This window comes from Agrilus planipennis, unplaced genomic scaffold (genome assembly GCF_000699045.2).
Source record: "Agrilus planipennis isolate EAB-ADULT unplaced genomic scaffold, Apla_2.0 scaffold131, whole genome shotgun sequence".
Lineage (NCBI taxonomy): Eukaryota > Metazoa > Arthropoda > Insecta > Coleoptera > Buprestidae > Agrilus > Agrilus planipennis.
In genome coordinates this window covers 304,913-330,865 of record NW_020439549.1, presented here as the reverse complement: position 1 = coordinate 330,865, position 25,953 = coordinate 304,913, and the positions used below count along the sequence as shown (strand labels likewise).

The window sequence follows — 25,953 nt, the reverse complement described above, 5'->3', positions numbered from 1 at the left end:
AATGAGAGACGAGTTCGGTGTAGCATTAAAAAACTTAAAGAATAATAAGGCGCCAGGTGTAGATGGGATACAGGGGGAAATTCTAAAACATGCAGGACATGAGGTTACAGATCATATGTTTATGCTAGTTAGTCACATTTACAAGACGAGAAAAATTCCCAGAGGATTATAAATGGAACGTAGTAGTAACATTACCTAAAAAGAGGGGCGCGGATAGGTGCGAGACATTTAGAACAATTAGCTTAACTTCCCATGCGTCAAAAATCTTAACTAGAATTNGTCAAACCTACACTAGCAAGGAGATCGGGCTGAAACTATAGCTACAAGCTATCCAAGGATGGTACTATAGAATGTCACCTCAAGGTAGGCCTAGTGGCGTCATCTCTTGGTTAGGCCGGAAACTTATCAATCCACCCTCGTACATAAGATTACTGTTCACAAACAGTTAAGGATGTGGGATATTCTAGTTTCTTGCTCAGGCTACGAAAAAGTGGAGAGTCGTGTCTAATCAGCTTTAGGACTGACGACCTTATGGTGATGATGATATTAAAAAACCTTTGGGTGTTTCATTCCCACCAGCCAGTAATGCTGGTGGGCGGGCAGTCCGTCCGGACTATGCCGGAAGACCCTCTTCAGACTGCTTTCAGGATGTAGATTTAGAAAAAGCTTTTGACAATGTTAAATGAGACAAGATGTTAAATATACTTAAAAATGTAGGGATGAGTTACAAAGATAGAAGAGTGATACTTAGTTTGTATATACTAAAAAAATGCCTCCTCTTTTCTTCGTCAAAACTCAATCAAGAATCGTATGTAGGTGTGTCATATTGTGTATTAATTCCTAAAACTAAGTAGGTTATCCTTATCAGTTCTTTGTTTTTGCTAACCGGATTTGAGCCAGATGTCTGACAAGAAAAACGATTTTAACGATTATGTTGGAGAGGTAAAGAACCCACGAATAAATTTCTGTTATACATATTTTAGTAATTTAACTGGTTCGGTCGTGAAATGTTGTTTGTGTTTTTTACGTAAATTTTACGTAAAAGAAAAACGTTACTTTTATTTATAGTGAAACTTCTTAAAATATGTCTCTGGTTTTTGTGCCTTGGTGTGTTCACGTTTCAGAATGTAATGATTTAGTTTGGTAAATAATTGCGACAAAACAGGAATTGTGACCATGTAAAATGTAAGTTCTCATGTACCCAATTTAAAAACGGACAGTTAAATTAATGGGTCCTTAAATTAAAGGATACTTCAACAACTCTGCACGTTTAAACATCAACACAGTCGTATGGGTTAATTGTATGTATATTATAAGAAGAGTTACAACTTGAAATTGATGGTTAAAAATTAGCACAACTTTAACGCTAATTATTTATTGATAAACCAGTTAAGTAAATATTTATTTTATTAAAAGCATCTACAAATGTAATTGCCCAAAGCTCAAGGTGAAAATGCGACACTTTAACGTTTAAAGTACTTTTTGGTAACAGAATTACCTTCTTCAGGCATTGCTGAGAATATAAGAACAAAGGCTTTCACGGCCGGAATCCATAGTAGAATGAAGATTCGGGCTATAGGGCAGTGGTTTAAGTGAACTATTCCGTCCAGACGTTTCGTCAGCTACTGCGGCTGACATCCTCAGTGGTGGTAGTGAGTTGACAACGTGAACGTAGATCCGCTGTCGAGACTTCGAGATATAATCTACGTTCACGTTGTCAACAAAGCACCACCACTGAGGATGTCAGCCGCAGTAGATGACGAAACGTCTGGACGGAATAGTTCACTTAGACCACGGCCCTACAGCCCGAATCTTCATTCTACTATTGCTAAGAATGTTATCTTCAGTCCCCGAAGAAAGTAATTAATTTAAACATATTTTTAATTAGTGTTTTCCTTATGATGACAAATGACCGTTAAAATTTTTCTGAAAGTAAATTACTCAAGTAACAAAGTATGTTTGAGCTTTTTTAAAGGAAGGAATACGATTTTCCTGGACTTTTATAAAAATTTTCAAAAGTATCCAGATCCTACTTAAAATTATTTGTCGACCCTTGCTATAGAGACATATTAGAGGCAGAAACAGGAGTTAAGATTGGTAAAGGTAGATATACGAGGGTGGATTGATAAGTTTCCGGCCTGACCAAGAAAAACAAGGTTTTTAAAATTTTTTTTTTTTTATTTCTCAACATAATCTCCTCCAAGGCTGATACATTTCTCATAGCGGTGTTCCAGTCTATTAATGCCATCTCTATAGACTGATTNGGCTGAAACTATAGCTACAAGCTATCCAAGGATGGTACTATAGAATGTCACCTCAAGGTAGGCCTAGTGGCGTCATCTCTTGGTTAGGCCGGAAACTTATCAATCCACCCTCGTATGTATAATATTAGCTTGTTGCACTGAAAAGGAATCAAGGAACTGTAAAAAATAGCGATTTCATTCCTAATATCCTTACTGTTTACACCAGTAAATAATGTGGAGTCGATTTAGGATCATATTCCATTGTAATTACAATAAAATATATACCTAATTAACGTAATTAAACTAGAAATTCGAAGGTTGTTAGATGATACGTAGTACTACAACGTACAGTTATTGAGCTTGTACGTATGGTAGGTATTAAGAAACAACCAAGGTCCTTTGAAACGTGAGAAAAATGTGGGTATGATATTGAATAGACCATGAGTCATTAAATAATAATTGAGATTGTTGTGAAACAAACCAATACCAAATTTATCTTTAAATAAATGCATGGTGCATAGTTTTGATGATAATGTATAAATGACGAATAGAAGTTGTTACTCAATGATGACCACGTATGACTACACATTACAAAGCATCATTTCCTATTACTAGTTATATAGTTAACAATTTGGTGTTTCAAAGATTCTGAGCAGAGAAGACACAAATTCATCGAAAAATTACTATTGATTAAGGTTTTACGTTTTCTTCCTAATTTATTAATTTATGTTTATTTTTTAGAATCCGTTTTTATTTTTCACATGCATGTACATAAAAGTGAGTTCAATCTTTCTTTGATAGACAAACAAAGATACATACAAATATTTACAAAATTATAGTTTAATAGCCAATATATTAAATATAAGTTTTCCAAGCTTATGGATCGTATCTAATCCTTACAATTTTGTTTCTGTCGTTTCGGATAAATGTTTAGATCGCAGTAACCTTGGGGACGTTTTCCTAGGGGTGCGGCTCAAGTTCTCACCCTTTCTAAACATCTACCGCAGCCCAGGCGAAATATCGGAAAGAAAATTTAAATATTACGTATATTAGAAGTTTATTTATTACAACAGAAACGAAAATTCTTAAATAAAAACAAAGAGTGTCGTCAAATACATTTGGAATATGTTATAGTAGGTATTCAGAATCGTTATTTCATTCCTATATTGAGATTAATTCCTATACATATTGATATATATTTTAGTTAAATTAAATATATTTACAACGTACTATGCCGGAAGACCCTCTTCAGACTGCTTTCAGGAATCGTGGGAATGGGTGGGTGATGGTTCGGGCGAGAAAGATGAGACGGACGAAATGAAGACAGAAGATAATGAAATATTATCTGTGGAATATTACTGCCCCAACATTTGCCTAGGTGATCCAAGGGAACCACAGAAAAACTTGGACGCAGACAGACGGAGCCGGAATCGAACCGGCGTCCTCTCGAATGCTAAGCAAGGTCTAGACTCTAGACCTCTGGGCCATTCCGCTCGGTTGATGATATTTTGAGAAATATATATATACAATCTTTATCATATCATAGGAGGGTAGCCATGCTATACTAAGAAAAAGCTACGAGGGTGGATTGATAAGTTTCNAAATCTCCAGGTGATTGTAAGCAGTCCCATCTTTTCGCATGGGCTTACTGGGCTTGATCCCAGAGCCCCTAGATTATCCTCTAACCCAGGTGAAATTAAAAAAATCTTGTGTTTAAGGGGGGTTGACTTTGATATAGATTTTTTCTGTATGTTTACGTTGGGGCCATGAGCTCCGATTTGGCCTAAGAGGGCTCTGATTGTAAGGCTTTCCATATGACTTTATATCCAAGACCAAAAACATTTTCAGATTTGTTTCCTCTAAAATTAAAAACTCGTTGTCTTGGCCTATGTAGATAACTGTAGTATTTCATAACGACTCATGTTTAATGGTCAAAACATGATGGCACTTAATCATTAATTGTTAAAAGCACCTTAGCCAATTGCATCCGGTGTTACGGTAATTAATGAATATTAGTGTATTGTGTAGTTAGGTTTTGCTACTTTGATGTGTTAACGTAAATATTTATGAAATGTTTAACACATGGCATCAGTAAAACGGGCTAGTCATATATCAAGGTATAATAGAACATGAAAGTAGGCAGATTTTGGGAATATTATACAGTCAAATACTTGAAATGAAAAGGTATTAGAAAGAATAGGAGAACAGAGGACTCTATAAAAGTCAATAAGAAATAGGTGAGATAGGTTGGTAGGATACCTTCTCAGGCATGAAGGTCTAGTCAGAGACATACCAGAGGCAGAAACGGGAGTTAGGAGGGGTAAAGGTAGACCTAGATTAGACTATTGTTCGCAAATAGTTAAAGATGGGGGTTGTTCTAGTTTTAGCGAATTGCGAAGATTAGTTCAGGTTAGGAAAGAGTGGAGGTGTGTGTCCAACCAGTTTTAGGAATGACGACGATGATAAGATAAAAATGATAAATGTTTTTTATGCCAGTTGTTAATTCCTGCTAGATTGTAATTATAAAGTTTTCTTTAGTCAGTGAAATGAAAAGTTGAAACCACCATGATTGAAAATTAGTTTAATAAATTATCTAAAATATCTTTTACCTTTGGTCGTTTCCATGTAAATTGAAAAGGAGGAGTCTGATGGTAAAAAACAGAAGATTGTGTTGCAGGAAAATCTGGATCTTCCCAAAGCTCACCACGCTTCAAGCACGAACGCCTTATGCGTTCGTAATCACTCATTCCCTGAAAACAATGAAAAACATTTAACGAAATGGGTTACTTTTCATAATATATGTACAATATGTGTGTATGTATAGTACCATTCAAATTTCGTAGTTTATGTAAGGGTTAGTGATGGTCTTGCAGACTGTTTTTATACTAGCAAGACCAAAACCAAACGAACAAGACCAAGACTGTATTGTTTTGTTCGCTAAAAGGTCAATTTATGCGTTGGAGAAAGGGTAAATTTATACGTTAAAGAAAGGATCAATTTATGTATTTCTAACTGACCAATTATTAATCTTTGGCCTCATCGCCTTATGTACCATGAACCTTCATCAAGTAGAGGTCAGGTCAATCGACAAAATTTACCATTGGCGATTCACTTTATTAGTTTGAACATTGTAAATTGTTATTAATCTCAATTAAGTTGTCATGCAGAGAGAAGTCAACAGTATAAGCCATGTTCACACAGCTATACGTGGGTATAGTTTTCAATTTCGTACCCGATTTACTCCTAGCGTAATAATAAGCTTGGGTTTAGGAGAATTACAGTATACGGCATATGAAGGCACGCGCGACGTTGTAAACGATTATGTAGGGAAAGTATTTTCCTATTTCAGGATCCATTATCTAGTTCTCGGTATGTTGTACCTATTTCAGTTGGCTGCAACATATTAGATGTTAATGCACTCGTACAAACGTGTTCGAGTACTTAAGTACCGGTTGCTGGTTGCGCATGATTTAGGCCCTATGATAAAATTATGGCTTGGTTATCTAACCGGTAGTTTAAGATATGATTAACTTAATTAAAACTATTACCAGTGATTTGCAGTCGCCAGAACATTAAGAAAACGTTATGCTTGGCCTACAAGCAATCAGGAAAAGCGTTACAATACAATAATACATATTTCTTAACTCCTGAATTCACCCCTAAATGGAAATAGAGGTCATCAAAATGCCAAAATAATGGAAAATTGAATATAGGTACCTGTACCATGAGTAATAACAACAGAAGAAATATCGTGTGTAGTGACTCTATTAAGAATGCAGAATAAAAGTAACAATAAAAATCATTTTCCTTTATAAAATTTAAAATTAATGTTGATCTTTGGCATCCCCCCAAATTCCAGCGGCTTTGACTCTGTTGTCCGGGTCAGTCGCTTCTTAACCCATCTCTAAATTTAAGCAAGTTATGTAACCAGCTACAGTGTAGATAGGTAATAAGGGCTGCAATGGATCATACTCATATCTATTTTTAAGAAAAAATATTTTTTTTGTTCTAATAAAAGATTGCAGTAAAAAATGACACAGAACTTTTGAACTGGAATTTTCATTCTTTATCACGTGGTGCAGAAATCTCCAGGTGATTGTAAGCAGTCCCATCTTTTCGCATGGGCTTACTGGGCTTGATCCCAGAGCCCCTAGATTATCCTCTAACCCAGGTGAAATTAAAAAAATCTTGTGTTTAAGGGGGGTTGACTTTGATATAGATTTTTTCTGTATGTTTACGTTGGGGCCATGAGCTCCGATTTGGCCTAAGAGGGCTCTGATTGTAAGGCTTTCCATATGACTTTATATCCAAGACCAAAAACATTTTCAGGCAAAATTTAATGATGTGCGATAATTCAAGCTACAGGTTCTAAAAAATGTGTTCGATGTGCGTCACCAGTAAAAAATGAAGCAAAATTTAATGCCTTTATACGTGTGTATGAAACACTAATTACAACGATAAAGAAATGACGGAACTGGATTAGAAGATACTTAGATAGTAACAGTAAATTGTGGAAGCTGCTGCTGCTGTTGGGAAAAATGAGCATGTAGTAGTTGATGGACTGGAATGACCTTAAAGAGCGATGACCTATGAAGATAATGAGAAGCTCGCGATAGGCTAACTTACGTCCTTTTAAATACTTCCCCTATCGCAATTAAAGTCATCATAATGACTAGTTAATTGAAGAGGAGCAGATTTTTTACTTAAATTAACTTCCAGTATTCAAAAATTCGACGAATAACTCATTTACTTTATTGGAATTTGCAAATAATCTTTGAGTAGAATCAAGATGATAATTAAATTCACAATAAGAATATTTTGATTTTCATATTGGAGAAAACAAACTAGAGAATTGTTTTAATAACATAATAGAAATAAACGCACATAATCGAAAAATATTATATTGCAAAATGTAACAATTTCTTTAAAGATTATCTGTAAGATTTTAAAATAATTTCTTCATTAATTTTCTTTTTAGTTATGCGTGGGTATTATAGTTTATAATCTTGAAATTTTTACGATCACAATTGCTACATTTTTATCGTAGACATTTTTATTGCTTATAATCGATTTTGTTGCTTTTTTATTTCAATTTCCCTCTAACTGATAAGGTCGCTATTTTACAATAGCTGTAATTTGCTCAGAAACACTAACTGAAACTACTGTAGGTTCATACCTAAGTATAGCCTAATTACCAAACGATTACAATCGTGTCTGACAAATTTTCGCCACTCTGAGATGTGCAATTTGTTATCTTACAACAACTTGCCATGATGTAGAAAGGAAACAATTGTTTCGAAAACAATTTCGCTTTCCTAATAGTGAGAACTACTGTTTACAGCAACAGTTAAACCGTTTTTGCATACCAAACGATTTATTCCGAAACTATTATTTTTGTAGAAAATACTACAAATGGCGCAATAAACGCCATCTATAGTACGATGCTACATTTTAGGATTACGTATGCTTCAACAAGGTCCATTTAAATATATGGATATCTACTTGCTGAAACGAATCCCGGCGTAGCTCACCTCAACGTGGTAGGCACGTTACCATAATCGCTGCCTGCGACGCACTGATGAGATCCAAAAAGATCGAAATCGCGATCCGCGTCTGGCAGTTTCGACTGAATACAGACCACTTCTAATTTAAATGGACCTTGTTTAAGAATACGTAATCCTAAAATGTAGCATCGTACTACAGATGGCGTTTACTGCGCCATTTGTAGTATTTTCTAAAACGCACTGTTAAGGCAGAAGGTAAAAGTTGGCCTGTGTTCTGTCGGAGCTGCCTGCGACGCGCTGATGAGATCCAAAAAGATCGAAATCGCGATCAGCATCCGGCAATTTCGACAGAATACAGACCACTTTGAATTATTTTTGTGTATTAGTTAAGATTGTTTTATGTAAACGCAAACAAAGTTATATTATTATATAAAAAAAATTTAGCGCCAATAGTTCGAGATTGCATTCTGATCTTTAGAATGGCCGATACCTAAACTATAAAACTTAATTTTTCCGGGTTCCAACGTAGTCGGTTAGTTTTACCTGACGTTTCGCTGCTCATGCTGTCAGTTTCTTCAGAAGAAACTGATGGCCGTCATAAGATTCCTTCCGCAAAGATACAATAGCAATGACATTCGTTACTATAAGCGTAGGTTTAATTTCTTAATCTCATGCGGTGGTCCAGCTGTTTATATTATGCGATCAGGTGTCTTTACTGAAGGTATTTCAAATCTTTCTTAACTCACAAATGATTTTAGACTTCTCAATCTACAAGTTTTTTTACCAAAAGTGATCGATTATCGAAAACAAAACAAAAATGAGAGAAAAATAGTATCCTCGAATTCCTTTTTGATCAGCTGTCAAAGTCCGGTTGTTAATACAGTTAGAAACTCACAAATGATGTCGGTTAATTCTTTCCGCTTTCTTCAAGTGCCCTTGATAATGTATATTTAAACTTTTAAACGACAACAAAGGTGTGCCTATTTTACTACACGGCTCACCTGATAGATGTTTGCACTGTTGTGGATGTTGTAGCTGGTAGAAGTCAAAGGTTAGTAACCAGGAAATTGCCAGAATGCTGTACGGCTCTTGCAGAATCAATTATCATTTCAATTGAAATAGAACCACATTTTCAATGGATAAGCGTTATTTTTTTATGTTACAAAAATGAAATATTATTCGAATACAGATCCTTAATGACATTTTTATTAATTTAATCATAAGTGACGAAATTCATGCGGGTCAATTTCGGAAGGCAACATCGCCAATAAATTTTATTGGGCGAAAACAACGCTGTCATTTACCTTATTCAGCATACCTTGCAACATAAAACGACATTTTCTTTTAGTAAAGGACATCGCATATAAATAGTGATAAGATATGTCAAAGACGATTGTAAAACAGTTCTCTCTTTGTTAATAATTTACTACCGACTTCGCCTTCTTAAACCGACTCGACAACATTTTTTAATCTAATCGTAAATTACAATTCATATTCCTGTTTTCTTCCTTAATTAATAACAGGTGTTACTTTTAAGCTTTTAAGAAAGCATCTGTGATTTTTACACAATTTTTACGTAGTGTACATACAAACCTGTCGCGAGAATTCAAAGTTAAAGATGAAATCGGCGATTTCTGGGACGGCATACCTAATATGTAGGACACGACGGAATACATTAGCCGTCATAAATGTAACGGACTGACCGATTCAATAAGTTAAAAGTCCGTTTTCAACGCATATAACGAGTGCATTTTAGAAAATTTCGAATTATTTTGTGCCTCATTGATGGACAGACGTATTATGAACGTTATTTTACCGCCATTTAACTAGGTACATTTTTATTTGCATATATAAGCTACTGTTGATTGTAAAATACATTAGTAGCATACACATAATGCACCAAATAGACTAAGCAGTTCATTATGTAACAGAGGTCATATTTTAAAATCAAAATATATCGATTAGGCACATGTACCTAACCTCACAAAATTGACAGCCGCCATTGTAATTCCAAAGACAGTCTGTCTGTTGGAATATGCTAACAATATTAGAACGAGGTAGCTGCTAGTGTAGTGCTAGATAGAATTTAATGCTGTATGTAATTGATATTCACCCTCATATAACGAAAATTTAATTTAAAAAATTCTTATAAGTACTTATATGGTCCATTAAGGTTTCAGGACATCACATTCTTCAGCTCAAAAACTAATAAGCGCTTAGACAGTTTTTGGAATTAAAGCTCTGGACAAATACTTAAAAAACTTGTGTCTAATTGTTACCTCCTGGCGTCTATTGAGATTAAAATGGTTCTGATTTTCAATCCGTTATCTATGACCAGAGTAACATAATAATAGGTACGAATTTCATTTCTTATTAAATTGTTTTCCTGGGTTTCCGTCTTGATGTAACGTTGAAGTCTCCATAGCGAATGCATGTAAATCTGATTTCCACCGCTCTAAATCAACTTTAATAACGGTAATATAACTTTTCCGGTAATAATGTGAAGATTACTAACTATATTTCAATCACACATGGTTGAGAATACGGAACTTTTCAACGAATCGTTCTATAAATAAATAAATATAATTCTTTTCTTCGGTACTCATTGGGATGTTTTTTAACGCTCTTGACTTCTTCAGAGTTTGATATGGTATTGATTTTTAGTCCATTAAATAGACAGTAAGTATACGAGGGTGGATTGATAAGTTTCCGGCCTGACCAAGAAAAACAAGGTTTTTAAAAATTTTTTTTTTTTATTTCTCAACATAATCTCCTCCAAGGCTGATACATTTCTCATAGCGGTGTTCCAGTCTATTAATGCCATCTCTATAGACTGATTCGTCAAGCTCCTCAAAATAACCATTTACAGCTTCGATTACTTCTTCATTGTCCGCAAATCTCTTACCGCCAAGCCATTTTTTGAGATTAGGGAACAGAAAATAGTCACTCGGGGCTAGGTCTGGAGAGTAAGGAGGGTGCGGCATCAATTCAAACTTTAGATCGTTGATTTTAGCCGTCGCAACGATTGACGTGTGCGCTGGTGCGTTATCGTGATGAAACAAGATTTTTTTCTTCGCCAGATGAGGTCGTTTAATTTTCACCTCGTGGCTCAAACGTTGCAATAAGTCTGCGTAGTATTGACCAGTGATAGTATTACCCTTTGCAAGGTAATCAATGTATATAATACCTCTTGCATCCCAAAAAACAGTAGCCATAACCTTGTTCGCCGAAAAAATTGTTTTTGCCTTCTTTGGAGTTGGTTCCCCTGGTCCAATCCACTGTTTAGACTGTTCTTTGGTTTCAGGAGTGTAGTGGTGGACCCACGTTTCGTCAACGGTTACGAATCGACGCAAAAATTCGCTTGGATTACGCTTATACAATGACAAATTTGCGGTAGAAATGTTTTTTCGAATCAATTTTTGGTCGACTGTTAGCAAACGCGGCACCCATCTTGCACAGAGCTTTTCCATATGCAAATGTTGGTGCAAAATATGTTGCACACGTTCATATGACATCTTACAGGTCTCAGCTATCTCACGCACTTTCAATCTGCGGTCTCCCAGCACTATTTGATGAATTTTTTCGATCATATCTGGAGTTGTGACCTCAACGGGGCGTCCTGAGCGAGGCCCATCAGAGGTGCTCACACGACCCTTTTTAAACTCGGAAACCCACTGCTTAACGGTTGAATATGACGGGGAGGATGTCCCCAGTGTTGAGTCCATCTCTTTTTTAATTTCCTTCGGCGTTAACCCCTTCAAATAAAAGTATTTGATGACAGCACGATTTTCCTGCTTTTCCATTTTTACGAAAACCACAGAGGCGTCTTGTTCAGCGTGCTGTCAAACCTACACTAGCAAGGAGATCGGGCTGAAACTATAGCTACAAGCTATCCAAGGATGGTACTATAGAATGTCACCTCAAGGTAGGCCTAGTGGTGTCATCTCTTGGTTAGGCCGGAAACTTATCAATCCACCCTCGTATATTGTCATTTACTTACGAAGCGACGAAGTGATGGAGCAACTTCTGTGTAAGTTCGAAATTGCGATCAACATTTGGTAATTTCGTTAAGTTACAAACCAACACTTCAATGTTGTTTAATCATTTAACTATGACCAGGAAAATATATAGGGTACATAAATAGATAATACGAGTTTCAACAGTATTTTCTGCGTTTTTCTAGGTTTCTTTCTTGATCTAACATTGAAGTGTCCACAACTGATGCATGTAAATTTGACCCCAGCTATTCTAAATCATTTAAATATCGTTACTATTCACTGAAAATTAGTGAAAATCCACTGATTCGTTTCTAGAGAATTAAAAAAGAAATTTGTCAACAAATTGTTGCACGAGTTTTCTTTACGTTCTCACTTTTGTTGTTTTTATTACAACTTTACGGCTTGCTTTGTCATGTATCTACCAATTTTTAATTTCGAAACTATTTCTCACAAATTTTCGATTGCTTGTTATTGTTTCTGTAAAGAATATACACGTTTCGCCATCGGCTAATAACTCTTTATCTCCATTTCAATTCTCATGGTCTACGCTTTGGACGAAGGTCGTCGTGTTTTTCTCATTGGCGACTCAAGAAAAAAGAACTGTTGTGAAACGAAAATTCTGAACCAAAGCTTCGGCTGTGCGAAACAAGAACAATACCATATACATATACACGGTACACACATAAACGAATCGAGACAGTTGTAGATTACATCACGGTGAACCTTATCTTACGTAATTTTAGATAACTGGATGCATGGTGATCAGGATTGGTACGGAAAGGATGTTGAACGTGTTGACCAGATGATTTTAAAATTTCAATGTAGACTTTAGGATTATTTTTTATTAACTACTAATGTTTTACAGCAGATTTCTTCAGGATTTCTATGTAAAGCTTTTCAATATCGCGACATAATTGTTTATTCAGTTTCGAAAACTAAAAAATCATAAGAATCAGAAAATTCAGTGTATTATATCTGCTCATAAATTATATTTATATATGCAGTAGGTATACAGTGTGACTTATATAATATAAAACCATTTTTAATTCTAAATCTCTGGATTCGGACAGATACGTCTCAATAGAATATTGAGGATTGAAGAAAAGATTAAAGGATTTTGTTAAATGTGAATAACTAAATATTTTGTATTAGCCCTTAATCTTAGTGGATTTTGCAGAAATTTTTTGGGGTACGTTACTGAGGACGAGAAAATACCCAATACTTTTTTATTTTTACAGAGTACGATGCAAGCAAACACTTTCTTTAATATGAAAATTCATTTTTCAATGTTTTATTCACTATAAACTACCTCAGGCTTATGAAGGAAAATATGTTGCTCTTGTCACATCCTCACCGGGAATCGAACCCGGGACCTTTGGCTTTACGCACCAATGTTCTGACCACTGAATTTTCATATTAATATTTCTTATTAACTACTATCAAAAATGTCAAAGTGTTTCATAAATAGTTTCTTGTTTACTACATTTTTTTTTGTATTTTACCGTAAGAAACTTATTAGTTTTAGAGTCATAAATCATAGGCAAACAAGTCATGTCAAAGCTTGCACGATAAAAGAAACTTTCGGAACGTTTCCGGAAATATTTAGAAACTTCCATCACCATAGGATATCTACCGACATAGATAGTTGATAAATGACAATTAATACACACAAATATACATATGTAAATAGTTCACAAGCAAGAGAAATAAACAATGATATAAATTTACATTGAGATAAATCATTATAAAAACCAAAAGTAACAATGTTACCGTAAAAAACTTATTAGTTTTAGAGTCATAAATCATAGGCGAACAAGCCATGTCAAACCTTGCACGATAAAAGAAACTTTCGGAACGTTTCCGGAAATATTTAGAAACTTCCATCACCATATGATATCTACCGACATAGATAGTTGATAAATGACAATTAATACACACAAATATACATATATAAATAGTTCACAAGCAAGAGAAGTAAACAATGATATAAATTTACATTGAGGTAAATGATTATAAAAACCAAAAGTAACAAAAATATCTCATTTGAAATGGTTAGATTCCCTTATTATAAATTTTCACTAATATGAAACCTGTGTGCGATTTTAGATAATAGTTGAATAATTAGTTGTGACAAAATTCAGCCAAAACTAAATGCAAATTTGCACCATATGCTAGTTAATATTGGCTAAATGTTTTGGTGCTCTACTTGCTAAGTGTTACTTTTTAGGCCAACTAAGATTTTATAAACATAGTATGCAATACATGTAGGTAACTAAATGCTTTAGTTTAAAGTGTTACGAAATTCTGATATCCAAATAAAAAAGATGTTTCAATTGGTTATTTCGTATGTGCCAACTGTTCTGTGCTATAAGCTACTTATATTGCAAATGGTACTTAATTGCAAATACATATTCATGTATGTATACTTACAGTAAAAATGAATGATTTAATACGAAGCAATTTACAATAAAGTGAATGTTAATACTTGATCTACATAGTGCGTTACGACGTCACAATCTGGTTTATCACTTTTAATCATACAAAACTTAATCTTAATCTTCCCTTGTACTTATTTAATCTTAAAAATTAATTTTTTTTTTAATAAAATTACAATTTGTCAAACTACGCCTGATATTTCTTTCTTTCTTTAATTAATTGTTTTAATAGACAGCTGGTTCCAGAAAATTGTATCAACAGAGGAGATCGCTGCACTATTTACCTTACCTCTATGTATGATACGTTCAATATAAAAGATGCAGAGAGTATTGGAACACGTTTCGTTTTCTGATCATTAAAAGTTTTATTTGTAAAAATCTAAGTCTCTAATATTATTTATGGCTTTTATTTAACCAAAACTCTTAATTTTCCGCACATGGTATTTCATTTACATCTATTTGTAATATATAACATGTAGCGACAAATCGAGTTAATATTTGTATGCAAGGTAAGTTGCTTGATTGGCCTTGCATTCTTGTGACGTTGTTTAAAAAATCTGCATTTTACGCGGAAAATAAAAACAGATGAATGATTATTTAATTAAATTAAATGTCTAGTCTATATAGAGTTTCCTTCTCACTTAGGTAGGTATACAGAATAAGTACGTACATGTCACACAAAATTAATTAATTCAATTAGACTGAAGTGACAATCATAAAATAAATGCGACAATAAAATAAAATTCTAAATAAGTTATGCATCACGAATTTAAAAAGTAAACGTACTATTAAGCATTGGATTTTGCACAAACTAATAAAATTTCATTTTTCTGCCTCAAAAGATATCATCATCATCATAAGGTCGTCAGTCCTAAGACTGGTTGGACACGTACCTCCACTCTTTCCTATCCTGAGCTAAACTTCGCATTTCCCTAAAATTAGAACAGTCCACATCCTTAACTATTTGCGAACAGTAATCTAATCTAGGTCTACCTCTACCCCTCTTAACTCCTGTTTCTGCCTCTAATATGTCTCTGACTAGACCTTCATGCCTAAGAAGGTGTCCTACCAACCTATCTCGCCTATTTTTAATTGACTTCCATAGAGTCCTCTGTTTTCCTATTCTTTCCGATACCTCTTCATTTCTAACCATTTCTACCCACGATATCCTCATCATCCGCCTATACCACCACATTACGAACGCTTCTAACCTTTTCTTTTCCGCTGCGCCCACTGTCCAGGTTTCGCACCCGTACAATGCCGTGCTCCAAACATGCACCTTTAACAACCTTCGAATTTCTAAATTAACCGTTCGCGAGCATAGAAGTAAGTTGATGTTTGTTAAATAATTTCATCTTGTCCCCCATCTTCACTTATATTCCTACATTAACATATAAAGAAGAGAAACAAATGAAAATAAAAAAATAATAGTTCACACTTTTTTATTTACCGAATAAAACACATTTTTAATTCCATAAGACTATCAGTTACTTCCTGCCTCTCTCTTTCTCTTAGATATTCAACCTTTTCTTTTACATAAAAATGATTAGTATTCAAAAGCAACGATTTCTTGAAAACCTGATAGAATATTCTGTTCATTGATAATTCAGCCTGTCGATTGATATTCTGAAGAACTTCAGTAATCCTTATCCGTTAAATGATTTATCTATTTTGCATGTAGTACCTATATCGTCCATGTGCGCTCGTTGTGCATAAATAAATTAAATGAATCTTCAGAAATATTGTAATTTTCGACTCCTTGATAATGCAGGTCTCTTAAACACTCGTTAGCGATAGAGATTATTCAAATGGTAGTAAAATTACTTCAGACTGAATATTTCTAATATATATTTTCTTTTCAGACACTTAATTTGTTTTAGTTTCTTACTTGTTCACACAAAAGTATAATGATATAATGTTAAACTAAGTAAATTCACTTTGGAATAATTTTTACAGAAGTTGTTTCAATATTATAGGCAGACACTTCAATTTTATTTATATTAATTAATAAAGTACTTATTACCAATTTACTTATATTTTATTGATTTGTAGTTTAATTTCTATGAATTTTAACAATTATTTATATCTTTACAGAACGAATTTTTCCATATTTCTTGTACAATAGATTAAAAGAAAATCATAAAGTACCCATCTAGAATATTCCATCCTCAGACAATCTTGTAGAAAATCATATTCTTAAAAAGTGTTTTCTTATAAATTCCTTCAAATTCGTTCTGTAATTCCCAGAAAAATAAAAAACAATTCGTTATGTTTTTAATGTCTTTGTGTAGACAATTCTTCTTTTAAGTACCACATTGTCTTCATTTTACTTTTTTAGCATGCCAGAAGTTCGTTACGACAATAAGAGTAGACAGAACCCAGTCTTGGCAAATACAGATTTTACTTGTAAAGTTAATATGAGACGAGCTCCTTATAAACATCTTGTTAAGTATGCGTATGCGTATGCTTGAGCTTGCTGGTTGTCTTCCACACCATCTGATCGCAAGGAACGACGTTGACGTCCTTGGGGACCTATGTTGGTGACGTTTTAGCGACCATGTAGTCGCAACCGAGACCTTTCCTTGGGGTCAACGGAATCTATATCATAGCAACATTTCAAAGGACGACTGCCTTTTTACTTAAACTAGAAAAATTAATCGCTCATTCTTTAGTTGTCTCTCTCTTTCATATGACTACGTAACTTATACTGTTAAGGTAATATTGGCGGTAAAACCAAATTAAGTATTAGCAATTTCACGCTGTAATAAATATAATATGAACTACCATTAAAGTTGTTCAGATAATTACGAAAATTAAACGAAATTAAGCATGACATTGCTAAACTTAAGAAATTTGTAATAAATTTACAAGAGATTAATAAAGAGTTGTATTTTTGCGAATGTGAATAAAAATGTGTAATGCCTTCAAACCAAATAATCAAGCCCCGTCCAAAAATCGATTCAAAATGTGGTTATGCAGAGCATCATATACGCAGCAGGCGTGTACTTTACGTTGAGGTAGAAGTAGAAACTTCTTCCTCTTCCCTCGCACAAGCACCTCGTCTCTTGTCCTCCACAGTGACAATAGAACACGCGTAATTGCGATGGTTGAGGATCGATGAAAACTTTAATAGCTTAATATTAAACGGGAATATCGTGATAATTTTTATTGGAGATAAAGACTGACCGTCTAAAGAGTTACTCAAAATCTAGCCAATAGTTTTTGCGTGATGCAACACGAGGATTAACGACATCGGCCACATATTTTGTGCATCACAACAGTAAATGCAGATTACAAGAAAAAAAAAGAAAATGGTTATTTAATGTGATGATTAATTACTGTTCTCCAGTCTGCCCAATATTAACGGGAACTCCTACGTAACTAATTAGAGATGAACAGACCTATCTAAAGGCGATGTCCAGACGTGGCCGCACTTATAAAGCAACTTGTAAATTACCTTTTTATCGAAGTTCAACTTCTAAAGACAGTTTGCAGGAAATACGTGGGCAATTATTAATGGTATAACTTATAAGCAATGAATGTTGTGAAAGTAATGGAATGATTGAATGATCCATAATGATCACGTCTTAAAACCCACGGCTAGATAATGCAAACGAGGACAATTAGTTATATAAGATTTTTTAGTTCTTAGATAGATTCATAGAAAAAAGCTTGAAATATATGGAAACTGTATTATAAGTAGGTAATATTTGTGGCCATCACAAGCAAATTAATAAAAAACCACCCTCTGTTTGCGAGCACGGTGCCAATTTAAATAAAATTTATAGATACAGACAAATTGCTGTAATATTGTTTACGTCGTTTACATAATCTACGCTAACTAATCAAGTAAGTAATGTCAAAAACACATTCAGCTCACTCGTAACAGAGAAAATAATCAAATAGGGTGAACGTAAGTCACAACTAACTTTGTATGCTGCATTACATACGTTCCCATTTGTTTGCCCCTTACGAAAGAACAGATACGAACCGTTCGTGCCGTGAAGTAAATATTTCAATAATATTACCACAATTGAATTACTTCTTTTCGTTGTTCTTTTAATATCGTAAAACTCAGAATATGACTTACTAATAAAATCAAAAATAATAAGTAAGTCTTCACGTTACCTCATTTTGTCGATCAAGGAAAGTTTGATTTCATTTCATTTCATTCACATTTGCCATGAACTAACGTTATTGAGAACGGAAGTAGGTATTACGTGTGCATAGAATGTGGTTTTCATTTGTTTTCTAATTGATTTTTCAATAAAACTTGTAAACGTAACTGTGGAATTGTTATCAATTAAGCATTTTAAGTAGTGAGTAAGCATTCAAGCTGCTCGACTACATTCACTGTAAAATAGAAGGCCAGGCTTTTCTTTAAAAAGTATTTCTTTAGGGTTATCCATTTTTTGAATTATTCTATAATCGTGTTACACTATTGTAGATATAAGTATGATTAGATTGTATGCAAATAAGCGAAAACATTTTAATTTGTCCGTTATAATAATGTTCTAGCTGTCTTATAATAAATTAGTAACGTTTGAGAATACTCAATTATAGTTTTAAACCCTCTTAATGTTTTAATTACCAGAAAGTTAAACTGTCTTTGTGTAAATATCACCAACACAAATGCTTTTATACAGCGTGTTTCTGAAATAATTAGCAAGCTTTAGAGGGTGTTGACTACATGCAATAGGGAATCGCATGACGAGTAAAGCAGCATGAAAATTTGTAAGAAAACCAGACGGAGTTGCAATCCGAAGCCGGCCCTGGGCGTGAATTGACAAAGTATAGAGAAATTGCGATAACAATTAAGCAACTACATGGATGAAAAATGTAAAAAGACGGTTGTGGAACAACTAACTAAGTTTTAAGAACACAAATACAAAAAAAATACTCGAACCATACGGATGCTGCAGCTGATTGAATGCGGCGTTGCAATGTCGTATTTCCCTGCGTGATCCTACCAGGGCAGGATTGGCTTTTAACTACTTCCAAATACGTTTTTCTCGAAAACAGTAGACATTCGCACTACTAAACATTTCCTGAATTTTCCTGTTTTATAGTTTCCTATCACCTCCTGCAAGCTTGCTACTTATTTCAAAAACACCCTTTTAAATTCGACAAAATTACATTTGAAGCCGGCCCTGAGCGTGAATTGACAAAGTATAGAGAAATTGCAATAACAATTAAGCAACTACATCGATGAAAAATGTAAACAAGACGGTTGTGGAATAACTAATTAAGTTTTAAGAACACAAATACAAAACAAATACTCGAACCATACGGATGCTGCAGCTGATTGAATGCGGCGTTGCAATGTTGTATTTCCCTGCGTGATCCTGCCAGGGCCAGATTGGCTTTTAACTACTTTCAAATACGTTTTTCTCGAAAACAGTAGACTTTCGCACTACTAAACATTTCCTGAATTTTCTTATTTTATAGTTTCTTATCACCTCCTGCAAGCTTGCTACTTATTTCAAAAACACCCTTCTAAATTCGACAAAATTGCATTTGTTGCAGTCACTATCAGTGCTGCGTCCATTCGTGTAATAATATACCCAAAGCAGGCGCTCTTGCGAAAATTTTTAAAAATTGTGATTAGTATCAGTATCGTACAAACTAGCATTTTTATGTCGCATAAAACTTATCTGTCGCGTTATCTATTTCAACAATGTAACTAAAGAAAACGATAACTTTGTCTTGTTAATATTGATTTGCAGTCCAATGAACAGCAGCGTTTTATTTTTGGGTAATGTTTTTACTGAAAATTTATGCGACCAGTGAAAGACCTGCTGAAGCAGTTAGGTATTTTATTAGGTCATAAATAGCAAAGATTTGCGTTAACAACCCACCATGAGTACAAAGACATTTATGTAGGCTATAAAAGTACGAAAGGACTTGTTAATTGTTTTCTTATCAGGACGCGCAGCAGCGTTTAAATGATTTCCAGTGAGGAATTATCTATTAGGTATATGAAGACATCAAAGGGCAACATTACATTTTGAAAAATATGTAGTTAGACTTTGTTCAAATCTAATAAAGAATTTCTTCGGTTTTTACTTACAACTAATAGTATATTTACTTTAATGTAAAGTTTATTTGCATGTTCTAGGATAATTCGTTTTATATGAATAATTTTAAATATAAATTGCGCAAAAATTGCTAGATACTAATTTATTTTTGGATTAAACACAAGAGACAAAACTACGCATATAAAGCCACATTTTTGTTTGCTTCGTTCAAAACTACACTGTTATTTATCGTCGATTTAGCCGGATAGAGCTACAAGTAGGACGTAGTCACCCAATTAAGAGACAAATGCTTTTTTAATTTATTTACATTAATTTGTATAAACAGCATTCAAATTAACTTGTCTAAAGTATTTTTATAATTTGCTTCTAAATTTTTTAAAACCTTATATTTTATCAAGAAAGATATCCAATAGAACATAGGAGCACATTACAAATTGCTTTTTAATACGAAAACAACAAGTATCAAATCTTGTTGTAAAAGTTATAAAAATTCATTTACATTATGAAATAGTATTAAAATAACAGATAATAAATAAATATTTTTTACGAAGGATACGCATATGTAGACACGTGAATGCGGAAGTGTTTAAACTAGTGCAGTTTTAATAAAGTGCCTACACATTTAATTCAAATGTGAACCAATTGTTTCTACTTGGCTATAAAAACCGTTTTTATCGCACTAAATCAATTTTTATGTGCAAATATCCTTAGTCCACATCTTATTAATCAAATATTAGTATTTTAAATTTATCTAAACACACTTACGTCTTCTAAAATTCCGTAAATAAGTTATAGGTTGTTGCTACTCCAAGTTAAATTTAAAAAACACCACCACTCACTATTAATAATGAGGTGCCGTTCTTCTGCTTACTTTACATAGTATGTTTTATTCAATAAAAAGAAGAAAAAAATTAAATCACCGCCGTTTGTGTAACAATGGTCACCACCAAGATTTGCATAGCATTCGCGTTCATTCGATTAGAGGCTTAAGGGCATTCGCGACACGTGCAAAATACTCGCGAGTTCCGAACAAAACCGAGCCTTAAGTAACACTGCGCACTGAGTACCGTCGCTGCGAGCAAGTGACTGTCTTAGCCGCTGAAGCCGATAAACGCGAAGCAAAAGTTTAGAAAGTTACCTCCACCAGTCGAACCAAGTTTTACCAACAAACAACACCACGTGCGAATGAGTACATGTGTATATATTTACATGGTATATTTTTATGTGTGTAAGTACAATAATTATTTATTGTTGCGCTGCTGGACACTTTCCAAACGGAAGGAACGAATGAAACCGCGAACATAGTTGATCTAATTGAGCTAATTCGGAATACTATTTGATCGTGAAAACGTTTGTTTTACTTTCCGCAGGAAGTGGTAGGTGAGTGCCAAGTCCACCTGCTGGATAGCTATACATTTATTGGACCACTTTCGGCGACAACAATTTGTATTAGTAACGCACAAATTATCCGATTATAAAATAATCAATATTAAGCTGATTAAATTATAATTTATTTTGAAGGAATTTTTTCAAACTTTTTCCGTTGTCAAAAAACTTTGGCGATACAGTAGGAGACATATTATATGTATGAATGGATCAAACCCCAACACCAAAACACGACACTATAAGCGTCCGAAGAAATTTCAGTAACAAAGTTACCTTCTTTAGGGACTATAGAGAACTTAGTCCAGTTCCTGAAAAAGGATTTAACTACACATTATTTAGTTAACTTTTTTATTTGCATTAGACTCTACCGATGCCTAAATGTTACATAAATGCTTCCAAAGTATACTGTCCACTTCCTCATTACAATATCTTTTCATTAGCTTGGAAATACTGATGTATAAAATTGATTTTATTATACATGCAGATGGGAAGGACCCCGCTTTATCCTTAAGGAAAATGGCCCTCTGTTAAACTCTTTGATATTTTGAATTCTAATATTGCATTAATATAAATCATCATCATCGTAAGGTCGTCAGTGACGTCAAAGATTAGTTTTTACAACTTAGGCCCATTGAAACTTTTGATCTACACGGTGAGAGCTACCAGAATCCAATGTTTCAAAGAGGGCCATTTTCCGTAAGGATCTAACGGTGTCCTTTATAGTACTTACAATTTTTTGGAGAAGTATTTAAGTAAATACTATTATTTGACTTAAATTAAAACTATAAAAGTTTTCATTTAACAAATAATAAAACCTAAACTGACTTTTGCAGATGTCTCAAATCAAATTGTAAAAAACTTCTTGGACGAATTTAATAGAGAGCACATGGTAATTAATTGTAATCGTAGATATGACTACCAAATGTATTTCTTCCATAAAATCTTTTAAAGAATTACCAACTTTACCAACATGGCCGATTATTGGACACGCGTATTTGTTTCTTCCTGGAGGTACAGACTGGCATTTATTATAATTAATTTAGAATTTCATTAAAATAAATACCATCTTTTAACTGCAAATACCATTTCTGGTATTTCTGTCATCTTTATTTCTTAACTATGTGTATAATTTTCTGAATCCTGAATGTATGAGATTATTAAAAAAGGGAAATTTAGGAAAATATAAGTCGGAGAGGCTGTCTGAAGCTGTCGAGGATTTAAAAGAGATACTAGGACCCATATTTAGGCTCAGATTAGGTGGAACTGATATGGTTATTACAACTGACGCAGATCATACGGAAATTTTATTTAGAAATGAGGGTAAATTACCTTCTCGTCCACCATTTCCCGCATTGTTACATTACAGGTTGGTTACAAACCATTATTGAACATAATTAAAACAATGTAAATAAAAAGTAATTAGGCGCATAATGAGTTTCTCTATATTCCATAAATAACTTTTATTTCAGGAAAGAGGCCTTCAATAGTATTGGAATAGTACCCGGAAATGGTAAAGAGTGGTACCGATTTAGAAGTTATGTCTTGCCGCTTTTGAAGAAAAATTTGGTACAATCTTATCAAGCTAAACACGACGCTATAGCTTCGACTTTTGTAGATTATATTAAGAAACATCGAACAGAAAACAGAACAATGGAAGACTTGTATAAACACTTGCTGAAATTTTCAATTGAAGGTGAATTAGTTTATAAGAAATTATTGATAAGAGGCTTCAATCCACTAAAATAATTAAGAAAAATGTTAACCGAGTCTTCTTTTAGCAATTTCAATTACTTCACCCGGAAAACGATTTCACTGTCTACTTGAAAACACAGTAGAAACAGAACAAATAATAAAAGCCAGCATTGGATTCATGGACGGATTATACAAAACATTTATAGGGCCTCCTATTTGGAAACTGTACAAAACCAATGCTTACAAACAGTTAGAGTTCTCTCACGAAACAATATACGGGTAAGTGTGCCTCTCATGACTTCGTGATATATTTCTGATGCGCTCTGCATTGTAATGTTGCACTTGAAAGTGATTTGAATAACAAATTGGATTACCTTTACAAATTCAATGGGGCCATTATATGAACACGAAAGACAATACATTAGATTTATTTTAAGCCTCCATTTGCTTCGAATACGTTAGTCAAAAAGTTCTACAAGAGATACTTTTAAGACCAAACTAGTTTATCATAGTCCAAACTAGTTTATTCTGAAATGTTTCAGCCATCAGGCATCAGGCATCAACTAACCATAACTCAATTATTTAATAATTTCTCCTTTCCTTTTAACGTTACGCATCCCTTGAAGGGTAGGTTATTGTTACCCTTATTTGATTTTGGCCTAGACAAAAGTTTGGAGTTTATCCTGTCACTCTTCAGACAAACTAGGATCTCATTTAGACAAAACCGAAATCGGGTTTGGTTGGCAACGTATTATAATATGCTTCGTTTTATTCATTGCAAAATGCTTCCCGTTTTTAGTCTTATTATCTAACTAATCGATAACAATTTATTTATTTACTTATCTGCTAAACAATGTTTGGCGTATCTACTAAAATGCCCCTTTCTTAAAAATCTTTAGAGTAATAAAGGATACTCTCGAAGACATGAAACACCAACAGCAGAAAGATCCTGAAACTCTTCTGAAGCAGAATCCTTTCATGTATTCGTTATTAAACAACAAAGCTATGAATTGGAATGATATAATAATGGTAGCCCTCGAGATATTTTTGGGAGGGCTTGATGCTACCTCTGCAACCCTTGCTTTAACTTTGCATTATTTGGCCCACAATAAAAAAGCACAATCTAGAGCAAGAGAAGAAGTTTTACAGTCTCAACAAGAATATAAATATTTGAAAGCTTGTTTAAAGGAAACATTAAGACTGAAACCTACAGCTGGAGCTAATAGTAGATTTTTGGCCAATGATACTGTAATTGAGGGATTTGAGGTACCTTCTGGGGTAGGTACACTATATAGTTACCAATACAGGTAACTCACAATTATTCCTAAAATTATTTGTCTTAATTGCTTTAGTTTTTGTAGGAGCAATTTGAGTAAATTGTTTCGTTAACCCGGGTTAATTAGTCATCACCAGTACGGTTTATTTATATTAAAATATAGACAGGAATTTTAGAGAAAATTAGTTGTATGTATGGCATTTCAACACGGTTCCTTTTCGTTTTATTGTTCTTTTAAACCGTACTAAATTGTTCGCCAGAAATATGATTTGCAAATCTCATAAAGTTTTTGTACATCTCAGTTCATACCTTCTTATCCCCATTATGAATAATTCCAACCATTGAAGAATATAAAAACAGTGACCTAGCTTTCTTTGTGCTTCTTTATTTTATTGAGCTATAACGTGATTTCTCTTCATAAATGTCTGATACATTTCTTCTACATAAATATAACAGTAGTAAATGTAGGTACTTATTTTGTAACTAATTTATGAAATTAATTCCGTTGATAAAATACTAATTTTGTAGTAAATTTATTAATGGTTTTAGACGTTAGTAACAGCGTTTTCGTCAATAACTTCGACTGATGCAAAGTATTTCGATAATCCGAAGTCCTACGTACCTGAAAGGTGGCTTAGGGATCATAGACGAAATATTCATCCATTTGCTTCCCTCCCTTTCGGATATGGACCCAGGATGTGTCCCGGAAGACGACTGGCTGAGCAAGAAATGATTACTTTATTAAAGAACGTAAGTAACAATCGAATAAAAAAAATTGATAAAACCCTAGGTAAAATTTCAGGTTCTACTTAATTTTGAAATTACTTCCCTCGAAAGTCCAGAAATTGGTATGATATATCGTATGAACAGAATTCCAGATAGACCAATAAATATACAATTTCTGGACTTAAAACTATAATTCATTTTTGAATTCCTTATGCATGTTTAATTTTGGAGAATATCTTAAGTATCATTAATGAATAAATCACAGTGATTAATAAAAGAAAGGCTTAATACAAATTGCTAAATATTTATTCTCAATTTGCAATCATACATATTTAATAATAATTATATTTCGATATACAATTTGATATTTACATTTCAATCTGATATTTAAATTTTGTACAATAAAATTTCATTAAAGCTTGCGAGACAATGATTAACACTTTTCACTTATTTTACTTGGAAAACTCAATTTCTAGAACACTTTTGCCTGAAATCAGTTTCCTAAATCTATATATTTGCAGTAGTAAAAAATTCTAAATACTACGCATGTGGTGTTTTACAAGACCTGAACTAATTGAAACCTTTCAGGCAATTGTGTCTTAATTTTTATCATGCCATTGCTATTGTCGCTCATTTTTAGTCGGGCATCTATGAA

The 25,953-nt window shown here is 33.7% G+C and overlaps 2 protein-coding genes across 8 annotated transcripts in view; one reads left to right on the top strand and one right to left on the bottom strand.

The window, feature by feature from the left end:
• The window catches only part of LOC108738344 (calpain-C), a 42,167-nt gene extending 20,869 nt beyond the window's left edge, over positions 1–21,298 (bottom strand). Inside the window, exons 1-2 of one of the 3 annotated variants that reach the window (XM_018471725.1) lie at positions 20,984–21,298; positions 4,853–4,993 (exon numbers count right to left, since the gene is read on the bottom strand). In XM_018471725.1, the coding sequence (XP_018327227.1) occupies positions 4,853–4,990 (138 nt within the window). In that variant the 5' untranslated portion in view covers positions 4,991–4,993; positions 20,984–21,298. Of the gene's footprint in view, positions 1–4,852; positions 4,994–8,748; positions 8,876–20,983 lie in introns of those variants that run through there. The other 2 variants (XM_018471728.1, XM_018471726.1) reach the window with 2 other exon arrangements.
• Positions 992–25,937, top strand: LOC108738345 (probable cytochrome P450 49a1). Of its 5 annotated transcripts, none has more exons than XM_018471730.1 (9): positions 992–1,185; positions 1,248–1,388; positions 22,438–22,615; positions 22,781–22,970; positions 23,074–23,297; positions 23,383–23,575; positions 24,196–24,574; positions 25,122–25,322; positions 25,375–25,937. In XM_018471730.1, exons 3-9 carry the CDS (start codon positions 22,516–22,518, stop codon positions 25,489–25,491), a joined length of 1,404 nt encoding a protein of 467 aa, XP_018327232.1. In that variant the 5' UTR covers positions 992–1,185; positions 1,248–1,388; positions 22,438–22,515; the 3' UTR covers positions 25,492–25,937. The 5 variants fall into 5 exon arrangements, with proteins under 5 accessions (XP_018327232.1, XP_018327234.1, XP_018327235.1 ...); XM_018471733.1 differs by lacking the exons at positions 992–1,185; positions 1,248–1,388 and adding an exon at positions 21,357–21,446 and having other exon boundaries at positions 22,438–22,493; positions 22,556–22,615; XM_018471732.1 differs by lacking the exons at positions 992–1,185; positions 1,248–1,388 and adding an exon at positions 16,462–16,895.
• The last annotated feature ends 16 nt before the right edge of the window (positions 25,938–25,953 follow it).